This window comes from Mesoplodon mirus, assembly GCF_964341445.2.
Source record: "Mesoplodon mirus genome assembly, chromosome: 12".
Classification (NCBI taxonomy): Eukaryota; Metazoa; Chordata; class Mammalia; order Artiodactyla; family Ziphiidae; genus Mesoplodon; species Mesoplodon mirus.
The window spans coordinates 8,121,548-8,134,799 of record NC_138988.1 but is presented as its reverse complement, the minus strand read 5'-3'; the positions used below and the strand labels follow the sequence as shown (position 1 = coordinate 8,134,799).

At 37.5% G+C, this 13,252-nt stretch overlaps 1 protein-coding gene across 3 annotated transcripts in view; it reads right to left on the bottom strand.

Annotated features, from left to right (window-relative positions):
* Positions 1 to 13,252, bottom strand: part of RAD18 (RAD18 E3 ubiquitin protein ligase) — a 106,413-nt gene that overhangs the window by 82,823 nt on the left and 10,338 nt on the right. For all 3 annotated transcript variants that reach the window (XM_082639789.1, XM_082639790.1, XM_082639791.1), the window contains exons 3-4: positions 1,934 to 1,995; positions 678 to 748 (exon numbers count right to left, since the gene is read on the bottom strand). In XM_082639789.1, coding sequence (XP_082495915.1) covers positions 678 to 748; positions 1,934 to 1,995 — 133 coding nt within the window. The remainder of the gene's footprint in view (positions 1 to 677; positions 749 to 1,933; positions 1,996 to 13,252) is intronic.

The following is a 13,252-nucleotide window of genomic DNA, read 5'->3' as shown; positions in this document are numbered from 1 at the left end:
AATAAATAAAAAATAAATAAATAAAATAAATCCCTCTGGGTGAGCACTGACTATCACCATCATACATCTGACAGTTAAGAAGTAAAGTTACACTTTATAAAGCACCAGCAATTACACATTTCATGTTACATATCATTTTACACATGCTGAGCAAATTGGATTAAGAATTAATGGATTAATATATGACACAGAAATCATTATACATATATGTGTGTACACATACACATGCATATGCTACCCAGCTCTGTCCACTGAGAGGGTTTAGAAGCAATGACACCCCAGTGACAATGAGCATACCTAGCTCCAGATCCTGATTTCTAAATGCCATTCTCCAATAAAAGGAACCAGGGCTCCTTGGGGAAATGGTTGATTCTAATGGTGGGGCAGGGAAAATAAAAGATAAAGCTGAAGTATTTCTGAAATACTCGAAAGTAAGTGCCCAAATCTACATTTTAACTCTTGTTTTCCTTAACAGGAGACTTTCTGTTAGGTAAAGGAAGAAAATCCTATTATGATTAGATTGTCCGTATGTGATTAATGACTGTTGTTGCATCCCTTCTTTTACCCCCAAATATTCAGCCCTGCATTCCCTAATCCCGAAAAGTGCACAGAGTAAAGGGGCGGACACATATAAAAGGCAAAAGCAGTTAGGGATTAGTCACAAAGGTAAATCATACCGTGCAAAATTCAGGCTTTTTACCAGTTCATCTAATACGCGGTTATTTTTCAGGTCCGGCTCTGTGACTGTCTAGAAAAGAAAAACAACAGAGAGAAAAAGGTCAGAAACAATAATTAACTTGTCATAATCTTGTTTTTGAAAACGTGTGTCTCATCCTCCTGAGATTCCCCATCCCACTAAGTCTTCCAGGAAAACCTCAGAATAAAGTTCATTCATCTCATACTAATACGGAATTTTAAAACAGTGAATCACTACCTGCTGACTGGAAGTCTGATTAAAAACTCTCCAGAGCATCTGGTAAAAACATATGTACTCTGTACTAAGATAAAACCTAATATGAGCAAGAATCCTTCTTCAAAATGCCAGCACTCAGCTTCCCCAAAAATGTCTCTTGAAAAGCAGAACACAGATGCTCTTTTAAAGTAATAACACGGGAGCCTTAGGTGCTCAAAGAGACTTTAAAAACAAGATTGGTGCTCAAGAATGCAAGAGGAAAACGATGAACCCAGTAGCTCTCTAGCACAAATGGCACACACTTCATCTCTGTGATGGTACCATCCTGATGACAGCACCATCCCAGGCTGGAAAGAGCTTAGACTTGGGAGCCAGACAAGTTCAGGGGCATCCTGACACCATGTACCTACCAGAGGCACCAAACTAGAAGCCAAACCCTTTAATTAGCCCCAGCGTCCTTTCTATCAGACCTCACTATCTCTTTTTCTTCTTTCTTTATTCCTACTTATGTTTACCTTCCCTGTTTACATTCCTTTTCACCTATTTCCACTACATAAAATGCTTCAGAAACTTTAACAAATTTCTTGGTGTTTTCCTTGAAGGTCTGGTTTGGGGAAGAGGTAAGGGGCCCGTTAAGCTGAATCTTTGCCTTCTGCACAAATACTTAAACATCAATCCTTTGCAAATAAATGATCCTACCATCAGATTTTTTACCCAAGTTGAGAAATTATAAAAAGTGAGGAGCCATAAAAACACAGTTCATAAGATTTAAAGTGTGCTATGTCCTGATCTTAAAATTAGTTTTTTCTTCCTAAAATACATTTAGGTTATCAGAAATCTTTATGAAAAGTTGAACAAAGCCCAGTTCTCCATATATGTATTTTATAAGTCCTTTCTGAAACTCTCTTTGATATAGCTTAATTCAATAATTATACATCTTCCCATGGGCTTTTGTGTATACATGAAGCAGAAATATCTGCACCATTTAGTTTAAAGAAAAAAAAGAAAAGAAAAACTCACCACACAGCAAGTTGGACATTGTGTTTTATAGGACAGAAATTTTCTTATACAAAGAGAACAGTCTGCAAAAACACAAATGCAACATAATAAATTACTTAAGCTGTATAAGACTATTGGATTCTGACTTCTAACAAAACCTGACTTAAACCCTAGAATATTTCCATCCTCTAAGGTATATCATTATAATCTCAAAATTCTAGTACCTCTACTCTATCTCTACACATTTGCAAATACGATTAAATAGTATTTTTAGAAAAGGGAAACATATCAAATAATAATAATTATGAGTCCCTAGCATAACACAACTCTATAAGCAACATGTATCACTCTCTGTATCTTCCATCTGTAAAATGAAGGAAACATACACTTAAGACCTAGGATGAATTTGTATAAACATGCCAGATATCTCCACTGCCTAACATTCTAAAATATAAATTTTGAAATAAGATCTATACATGTGTTAAGAAATAATATATACCTGGATTATCAAATTAGGGATTTCTACATCCTAACTCTGTAAATGATATCCTTCATCCCACACTTTACAAATATCTTCGTGGCAGGCATTGACGAAAGAGGGAAGATTCTTGACCTCAAGGAGTTAAAAAAGCGTGAGGCAACTATAGTACAATTCAGTGTATTAAGGACAATGTATTAAGTCTTAACAATTAAAGTGGAAACTGGCATGAACTAATTCTTCACACCCAAGGCAGCATAAAATGATCTCCCAAAATGTGACTAATACAATGGTACCTTACTGGTACCATTTGCTATTGGCACAAATTCACCTTAGTGAAGGGGCCTCATTAAAGGATTCAGTTTAGTTAAGGAGAAGGAGACAGTATGATTTCGGGTACAGACATCCTGGAAGTGAACAAGTCATGCCAGCCTCAGTAAGAGCACCCAGGAACAGTGAAACACATTATGAAAAAGAAAAATCAGGCAACAAGTGAAGTTCTTTGGGGAAGCAGAGACAAATAAACGAGGACTTCCAGTTTGGCATGTAAGGAGCTTGGAAGTCATCACTCCAACTAATAACACGTAAAAAGCTGAACAAACTAAAAAATCAATAATTCTTCTTAGATCCATCAGAGAAGTGACCTTATGAGGCAAACTGCTGCCTCCAAAACTGAACAGACAGACAGGATGGATACAAAGAAATACAACTTACCAGAGCAGAAACTTCCATGGGAACCAGAGAAAGAGGTTTTGCTGGAACCACTGTTGGCGTAGGAAAATCTGAACCGTAATTGACAAATTGCTGGAGGCTCAGTGTGGACAAGTCTGAGAGTTAAAAACTCAGTGGGGACCCAGACATTGGGGAGGGGAGGCCTGACAGTTATGTGAGCTTTTGCTCCAAGGGTTCTACCAGGTTCTCACAGTGACTATCAGAAAACAATTCCCTAGTTCTTCTGCAGGGAGAGGAGGAAAAGTAAATCATTTTGAAATACACGAAAGCACTCTGTTCTTCTTAACAAGGCCTAACTTCAAGAGAAACAGTTTTACTGGAGCCTATTCCGTTGGGCTATTACCAGAGCCCAGCTAACCTGGGGGATGGGAAATAACCAACTCCAGCTACCTCTAGCCATCCTGTCCCACCTAAGGGGGTAAAAAATTGAGAACCACTTGTGAAGTTCACAGTCCAGGCCACAGGCTCACTAACAGACAGACCTAATTGTAGGAATACAGAATGCTACCCAGCCCCCCCCCAATCTCATGACACCCCCAATCTCATGACACATTACTACAGGCCTATTTACTACACTTGCTTTTACCCAGTACATCACGTCCCACTATTAGGAAAAAATTATAAGGCATACTAAAAGGCAAAAAACACAGTTTGAAGAAACTGCAGGCATCATTAGCATAGTTAGATATGGCAGGAATGTTGGAATTATCGACCAGAAACTTAAAACAACTATGATTAAGATGCTAAGGGCTCTACTGGACAAAGTAGACAACATGCAAGAAGAAATGGGTAATGTATACAGAGAGGTGAAAATTTTAAGGAAGAGTCAAAAAAAGAAATGCTAGAGATGAGAAACTGTAGAAGAAATGAAGAATGTCTTTCATGCGCTCATTAGTAGACAGGACACAGCTAAGGGGAAAAAAATCAGTGCACTTGAGGATATCTCAATAAAATCTTCCAAAACTGTAAAGAAAAAAGAAAAAAGACTGGGAAAAAAAAAAAACCCACAGAACAATATTCAAGAACATTTTGTAGCAGGACAACTATAAAAGGTGTAACATACACGTAATAACAATACCAGAAACAGAAGAAAAAGAGAAAGAAAGCAAGAAATATTTGAAGCATTAATGACTGAGAATTTCCCTCAGATTGTCAGACACCAAACCACAGATCCAAGCAGCTAAAAGAACACCAAGCAGGAAAAATGCCAAAAACCCCACAACTTGGTATATCACATTCAAACTTTGGAAAATCAAAAATAAAGAAAAAATCTTGGAAAAAGCCAGAGGGGAAAAAATACCTTACTTACAGATGAGCAAAGATAAGAATTAAATCTGATTTCTCAGATACCATGCAAGCAGGAGAGAAAAAAACCCACCAACCTAGAATTTTATATTCTGCAAAATGATCCCTCAAAAGTGAAAGAGAAATAAAAGACTTTCTCAGACAAACAATAATCAAGGAAATGTGCTCCCAGTAGACTGACATTGGCAGAAATGTTAAAAAAAGAAGTTCTTCAGAGAAAAGAAAAATAATATAAGCCAGACACTTGGATCCACATATAGAAAAGAAGAGCAATTAAAAAAAGAAGTTCTTCAGAGAAAAGAAAAATAATATAAGCCAGACACTTGGATCCACATATAGAAAAGAAGAGCAATTCCAGAAGGAATAAGTACAGGTAAAATTAAAACCTTTTTTTCTTATTCTTAATTGATGTAACAGACAATAGTTTGTTCAAAATAATAATAGCAAATTAGATTATTTATGCTTATGTAAATATACATATGCTTATGTGTAAGTAAAATGAATGATAGCAGTGATACAAAGGACTGGAGGGAGGAATTAGGTGTCTTAGCTCTGCCTGCCGTAAAAAATACCACAGACTGGTTGCTTAAACAACAGAAATTTCTTTTCTCACAGTTCTGGAAGCTAGAAGTTCAAGATCAAGGTGCCAGTATCATAGGTTTGTGGTGAGGACTCTCTTCCTGGCTTATAAACAGCTGCCTACTCACTGTGTCCTGTTATGGCCAGAGAAGAAAGAACAAGCTTTCTACAGCTCTTCTATTTTTTTTATTTTTCTACATCTCTTCTTATAAGGGCACTAATCCCACTATCAGGGCATCTCCACCTCCAAATACCATCAAACTGGGGCTGAGGGCTTATGAATTCTGAGGGGGGGGGAGGGACACTTCAGTCCATAGCATTTCACCACTTACCCCCCAAATCCATGTCCTTCTCACATGCAAAACACATTCTCCCCATCCCACCAATCCCAAAAGTCATAATTCATCCCAACATCAACTCTAAAGTCTGAAGTCCAAACTCTCATCTAAATATCACCTAACTCAGATGCGGATGAGACCTGAAATATGATTCATCCTGAGGCAAAATTCCTCTCTAGACTCATTCTCTTGACTATCAATGTTATTCTCTCCACAGTATATAAAGTCTCCTGAGTGATACTGTAAGTCAAGAATTCCCAAACCTGGCTGCTCATCTGAGTCACCTGGGGAGATTATTGTTGGCTTTAGTTTAGTTGCCAGGCTCTATCCCCGGTCATACCGATTCAATGGATTTTCATCAGTAAATCACATCCATAATATGTGATTCTGATTGAACAATTATTTTTTTAATTAATATGTTTTTTTACTAGGTTGAACCATATGAAACTTTTGGTAAGTCAAAAAAGGACAAATATTGGCAATTTCATTCGATTTAACATAACATTGTGTACTTACTGTGCACTCTGTTTTAAGCACGCTAGCTGTATTAACACTTTCAATCCATACAGCAACCCTGAGGTCGGTACTATTAGTCCCATTTTACAAGAAGGAAAATGCAGCATACAGCTTAACCAACTTGCCCAAGATCATGGAATTAACAGGTGGCAAAGGCACGTACCAGAGCCCGAGCTTTTAACATATTTCTAACTAATTATTTAAAATATTTATAATTTGCTTATAAGATGTACTTATTATATATACCTATGTAATACCAATATGTACTTAATTAATAGGATCACTTGTATCAGAGTATGTAAAATGAGGCTACTGCTTTCTCTTCTGCATAATCTTATATGTGTTTTCTTTCTAAACATGGAGAACCAGACACTAGTCCAAAGTGGATCAAGCCCCTGACTTAATTTCAACCTACCAGTCTACTACCAAATATGTACTGGTGAACTGCAGACCAGCATAATTTATTCTCTAGTGAGCAACCATGATATTTCAATCAAAGTAGAGCAGTTGAAGAACTCTGAACCATGTATTCCTAGCTGGCTTTATTTAAATCACCTGTGAAGTCTGTTTTTCCACCCAAAAGCCCAACTATGAGCCATGTGTATAGGGTGGGGGAGGGAAGAATAAAACAATGAAATAAAGGGTAGTTTCAAAGAAACAAGCAAGCCTGGGGAAGGAGGTATTTCTAATCTCAAACAGGATGCAGCCATCTGCTGGCATTCATATATCAGAAGAGCATAGCATCCTGACAGTAAAAAGCAAGTTTCTAAAACTTAAACCAATCCATATTGCATGTGATCTTAAGGATTTTATGAGAAAATGAACCATCTCAAAAATAATTCTAAAGTGTCCAATTAAAAAAAGAAAATCCAGTTCCAAGTTTGAAAGGTATAGGAGGTGCTTTCAAAGGATCCTTTCAAAGCTGAGAAAGCTGGCCTCTGCCTCCAAGTCCAGTGTTAAGTGACCAGTTAGCTGATAAGAGAATAACATCCCCCCAACTAACAACCAGCACTCCAGCATCTCCATAAGGGCAGTTCTGCATAACTATACGTCCCTTCTGTATGTGTAACTATCTCTTTTCTCCCGTCTTGCTTCACAGTGCTGCCTCATAAGAATGATAAAGAAGAATAACACTGACTATTTGCCTAAAAGAATCTTACATTGCCTCTTAATTTAGAAAAAGTCAGTAAACGGAACATTTCACATTTCACTTTTTTTTTTTTAGTAAAATTAAATTGCTTTTTCTTGGCTGTGTTGGGTCTTTGCTGCTGTGCATGGGCTTTCTCTAGTTGCGGGGAGCGTGGGCTACTCTTCACTGAGGTGCACGGGCTTCTCATTGCGGTGGCTTCCCTAGTTGTGGAGCACGGGCTCTAGGCATGTAGGCTCAGTAGTTGTGGCACACGGGCTTAGCTGCTCCACAGCATGTGGGATCTTCCCAGACCAGGGCTCGAACCCATGTCCCCTGTATTGGCAGGTGGATTCTTAACCACTGCACTACCAGGGAAGCCCTAAATTGCTTTTTATTACAACACAAGCCTCAATTAATTTTATGAGTCAAAAATCCACAAAAGAAAAAGAAAAATGACTGCTGGCCCATCTTTAAAATAGTGGTAATTTAACAGTGCCTAAAAGCCAATGATTTCACATAGCAGTAAATATTTTGAGCATCTTCCATTATCAAGTCAGAAAAACTGCAAGTGCAAAGTAAATTGGCACTTAAGCAGATCAATCTGTTAGTGAGAACATTCTCACTTAATGGTGTTTTATGGATTGGAGTTAAGTCCAGGCCCTCTCCCCCAAAATGTACTCTTTAATAGCATGAATTTGGATCAATTTAACTGTCCTGCATTCTGCCACTGCACCCCACTCAAACCTTAATAGCAGCAGATATGCAAATGCAGTATTCATTACCTACACCCAAAAAGCTAACATAGGAAAACCGAATAAAGGAATTTAAAATGACAAATCCTGAAATGTTTAAGGAAAAGAACAGCAAAGTGGCTAGGATTCTGGGTCACCAATTCTAGTCAATCCAGGATGATAGCAGAACATGATAGCTAAGTCTGGCTTCTACTAAGCTCTGGGGGCTTTTATGTCATTAAAACAATTACAGACCCAGAGCAACTTTTAGCCTTGAGGGAACCTGTGACAACTGATGATTAGTAGAAAATGCCTATTGAATCATGACAAGTAGAGTATGAAAAATAAGTGCTCATAAAATAAATGATCATTATTGGAAGTATTCTCCACTGAATTCCTCTTAGATAAAGAATGACATCAGTGACAACTGTATGTGACAAAGAAACATGAAAAAGAAAAAAGAATAGAAGTAAAGGTTAATTTTTCAGCTGAGTTCACTGATTTCATAAAAAGTCAAGTCTTTCTTCCCTAAAATGACATAATTAAAATATATAGAGTAGACTTCCATCTCTGTCCATGAGAAAGTAACCAATATCCAGAATTACCCTCCTTCTGTAAACAACTAAAATACCAGGGGAAAATATAAAACAACTCTTTCTAAATTTTCAGACTTTGGACCACAGTGCAGGAAGGAAAGCCAACAGCCCATCAGTCTTGCTAGTTGAAGAAACAAAGATCAGAGTTCAGGGCAATCCAGGTAGCTAGAATTTGTAGGGCAGAGTACCAGAAAGAAAGATGCTACATACAGAAAGACCTCCAGAAATATGAATACAAATCCATTCGATTCTATGACTGAACGCAAATCTCCACATACACGGGCGTGAAAATCCATAAGGCCAAACAAAGATCAACGTCCAGGGAAAGAACAATAACTGGAGAGGTAACAAAGCTCCAAGGGTTCATGAAATTTCTAGCAGCCAGGTTGGAGGAACCTCACTAAATGCATGGGCATTGAGTAGACACCCCAGAACATCATACCTTAGTATATGAATAAATTAGCCATAGAGAGTGGATGATGTCAGCAAGATGGCAGAACGGGAAGCCAGACCTACTTTTCCCATGAAAACACAAATCAACAACAATACATAAACCAATTCCCTTTGTGAGAAATCCAGATACTAGTTAAGATGCTCCTATACCCCAAGGCAAGCACAAAACCAGCCACATCAAAGCCAGTAGAAAATTTGTAGCCCTCACTTGCCAGAGTTCCTACCCCTGGCTCAGCACCACATAATCAGAAAGACACTCCCAACTCCGGGAGAGGGAGCAAAAGGAGACTGAAACACATATGAAATGTTCAGACTTTTCCTGCGGCTGCCCCAGGGACTGGTTTCCATCTTGCCTGAATCTAATCACTGACAAGAAAGGGGACCAGGTTGGCGTCGCTGAGAACAAAGGTGACGGTTTGCACGAGTAGTCACTCATTCACCATTACCCCTCCCCTGGGAGTGAGCAAGAGAAATTCCCACCTCTCAGCTTCTCTTGGGGAAGAACGTGCATCCAACGTTCCAGCTTTTCAGGGGGCTTCCCAAGGGACTTGTGTCTATCTCACCCAACTCACAGTACTGAAGAGACTTGTCATACTCTAGATGCCTGGAGACTAATGAGAACAAAAAAGAGCTGGGACACTGCTCCAGAGGACCCAGAGTACAGATGGAGGCCGATACAACTCAGTGGCTTCTCATTTGGAGAGAAAGAGAAGAGAGAAGGATGCAACCAGTATTTCAGCTTTCCAAGGGGCTGCCCAAGGGACTGCTTCTACCTTGCCTGACTTGGAGTTCTGATGGGACCTGGCATACGCTAGTGCCCGGGGGCCACTAGGAACAAAAAAGAGCTAGGCAGTTTGCTGCAATTCCAGAGACTCTACAGTACCACAGATACAAGAAGCAGCAAAAGATTACACAGTAATGAAAAAAGAAACCAGCAAAACATCTCTAACTATACTCATACGTCTAGAGAAGATCCATCACAGAAAAGGTTTAAGAGGTCCCCAGAATCTCTAGCTGGGCTGGCTGGTGAGTTAGTGCAGGAACATCTGGCTTTCCCTATATGAAGCTTGTCTGTAAATCCTGTACAAGGTGACTGTTTTTTTCAAATGCATGGAGCCCAACAGAGTAACAAGGCATACAAAGAAACAGGAAAAGATGGCCAATCTCCAGAAACTAATCCTAAAAAAACAGATGTGTATGAATTACCTGACAAAAAATTTTAAATAACCATCATAAAGATGCTCAATGAACTAAGGAAAATGATGCATGAACAAAACGAAAGTATCAACACAGACATAAAATACAAAAGAGAACAAAACAGAAATTCTGGAGATGAAGAATATAATACAGGTTTCCCCCACCATCTGAAAGTTGACTGTTCCTGTGAAAACTTTCATAAGCCAAAATGGCATAAAGTGAAAAAGTGAAGATGCACAAAATAAAGCAAAATGAAACACAGATACTCACAGACACAGTTCAAAGCTATGGCGGCTTGATGCTGCGATGCTGAGTATAGTTGCCAGGGGTGCCACTCTCGCTGTTCAGGGTGCACATCACTTCTATTACAGTTCACTTCAAAAAAAATACTGAAGGCTATTTTCACCTTTTGCCTTTTTTTTGTAAAAGTGAAAATCCTCTTCAGATTTCTTTTGGTTAGTGGAAATTGGTCCTAATGTAGGTCTTTCATAAAAGGGAAGTGTTATAAAGCAAACTTTTGAAAAGCAGGGGATACTTGTAACTGAAATGAAAAATTTACCAGAAGAGCTCAGCAGTGGACTTGATCAAGCAGAAGAAAGAATCAATGCACTTAAAGACAAGTCATTTGAAATTATTCATTCATAGGCACAAAAAGGAAAAAGGAAGACACCTAAGGGACTTACAGGACACCATAAAAGAGCACCCAAACACACAAAGCAAACACCAACAGAACTAGAGAAACAGATAGCAAAACAATAATAGTAGAAGGTTTCAATGCCTCAACTTTCAATGATGGATAGGACAGAAGATGAATAAGGAAACAGAGGATTTAAACAATACCATAAACCAAAGGCATCTAACAGACATATACAGAACATCAGCAGAGCACACATTCTTTTCAAGTGCACACAGACCATTGTCCAGGAGAGATTACATGTTGAGTCACAAAATAATCACATCAAGTATCTTTTCTGACCATAACAAAATGAAACTAGAAATCAATAGCAGAAGAAAAAAAATGGAAAATTCACAAATATGTGGAAATTAACACACTCCTGAACGGGCAATGGGTCAAAGAAGAAATGAAAAGGGAAATCAGAAAATGTTTTAAAAAAATGAAAACACAACACACCAAAACTTAAGGGATGCAGCAAAAGCACCACTGAGAGGGAGGTTTACAGAAGTAAATGACTACATTAAGAGCAAGAAAAAAAAATCTCAAATAAAAACCTAACTGTACATATCAAGGAACTAGAAAAAGAACAAACTAAGCCCAAAGTTACTGAAAGAAAGGAAACAGTAAAGATTAGAGCAGAAATAAACAAAAGAGAATAGGAAAAAAAAAATCAATGGAATTAAGAGTTGGTTCCTGAAAAGACTGACAAAACTGACAAACCCTTAACCAGACTAAGAAAAAAAGAGAGAAGACTCAAGTAAATAAAATCAGAAATGAAAGAGGAGACATTAAAACTGATGCCACAGAAATAAAAAGAGTTAAGAGACTAGTGTGAACAATATATACCAACAAGTTGTACGTACCAAGACTGATTCATAAAGAAATAGAAAACACAAACTGACTTGAAACTAGTGCATAGACTGAACCAGTAATCAAAAATCTCCCAACAAAGAAAAGCCCACAACCAGATGGCTTCACTGCAGAATTCTACCAAACATTAAAAGAATGAACACCAATCTTTCTCAAACATTTCATAAAAATTGAGAAAGAAACACTTCCAAATTTATTTTATGAGGCAAGCATTATTCTGATACCAAAGACATTACAAGAAAACTACAGACCAATATCCCTGATGAAAAATCATCAACAAATATTAGCAAACTGAATTCAAGCACACATTAAAAGCATCATCACCATGACCCAGTGGGATTCATTCCTGGGATGCAAGGATAGGTTGACATACAAAAATCAAGGTGCTACACCACTAACAGAATAAGGATAAAAATCATATGATCATCTCAATAGATGCAGAAAAAGCATCTGACAAAATTCAACCCCCTTACATGATAAAAAAAAAAACCTCAACAAAATTAGAAGGAAATTACCTCAACATAATAAAAGCCATTATGAAAAGCACACAGCTAATATCATACCCAATGATTTCCATTAAGATCAGAAGCATGGCAACAATGCCCACTCTTGCCACTTCTATTCAACATAGTACTTGAAGTCCTACCTAGAGCAATTAAACGTTAAAAAGAAATAAAGAACATCCAAATCAGAAAGGAAAAAGTAAAATGATCTCAGTTCACAGATGACATAGTCTTATATGTAGAAAATTCTAAAGATACCACAAGAAAAATTGTTAGAACTAATAAATGAATTCAGCAAAGTTGATGGATACGAAATCAAAATGCACAAGTCAGTTTCACTTCTAAAACTAGCAATCCAGAAAAGATATTAAGAAAACAATCACATTTACAATAGCATCACAAAGAATAACGTAATTAGGAATAAACTTAACCAAGGCAGCAAAAGACAAGTACACTGAAAAACTATAAAACACTGCTGAAAGAAACTGCAGAAGACACTTCCATGTTCATTGACCGGATAACTTAACATTGTTAAAATGCTCATACTAACAAAATCAATCCATAGATTCAATGCAATCCTTATCAAAATACCAATGGTATTTTTTGCAGAAACAGGTAAGTCAATTCTAAAATTCATATGGAACCACAAAGGGCCTTGAATAGCCAAAATAATGTGAAAGGCAAAGCTAGAGGTCTCACATTGCCAGACTTCAAAACATATTACAAATCTACAGTAATCAAAATAATATGGTATTAGCATAAAGACAGGAATGTACACCAATGGAATAGAGAACCCAGAAATAAACCCACACATAGGCAGTCAAATGGTCCTTGAAAAGGGTGCCAGGAGTACACAATGGGGAAAGGACAGTCTCTTCAACATATGGTGTTGGGAAAACTGGATTTCCACTGCAAAAGAATAAAGACTTGAAACTATAAAGCTGCCTGGAGAAAATAAAGGGAAAAAGCCTCATAACATTAGTCTTAGGAATGATTTCCTGGATATGATACCAAAAGCACAGGCAATAAAAGCAAAAATAGACAAATGGGACTTCATCAAACTAAAAAGCTTCTGCAATCAATAGAATAAAAGAAAAACTTATGAAACATAAGAAAATATTTGCTAACCATACACCTGATGAGTTAATATCCAAAAACATCAAAACATACAACAAACGCCTGTAATTCAATAACAAAAAAACATGTAACCTGATTAAAAATGGGCAAAGAACTTGAA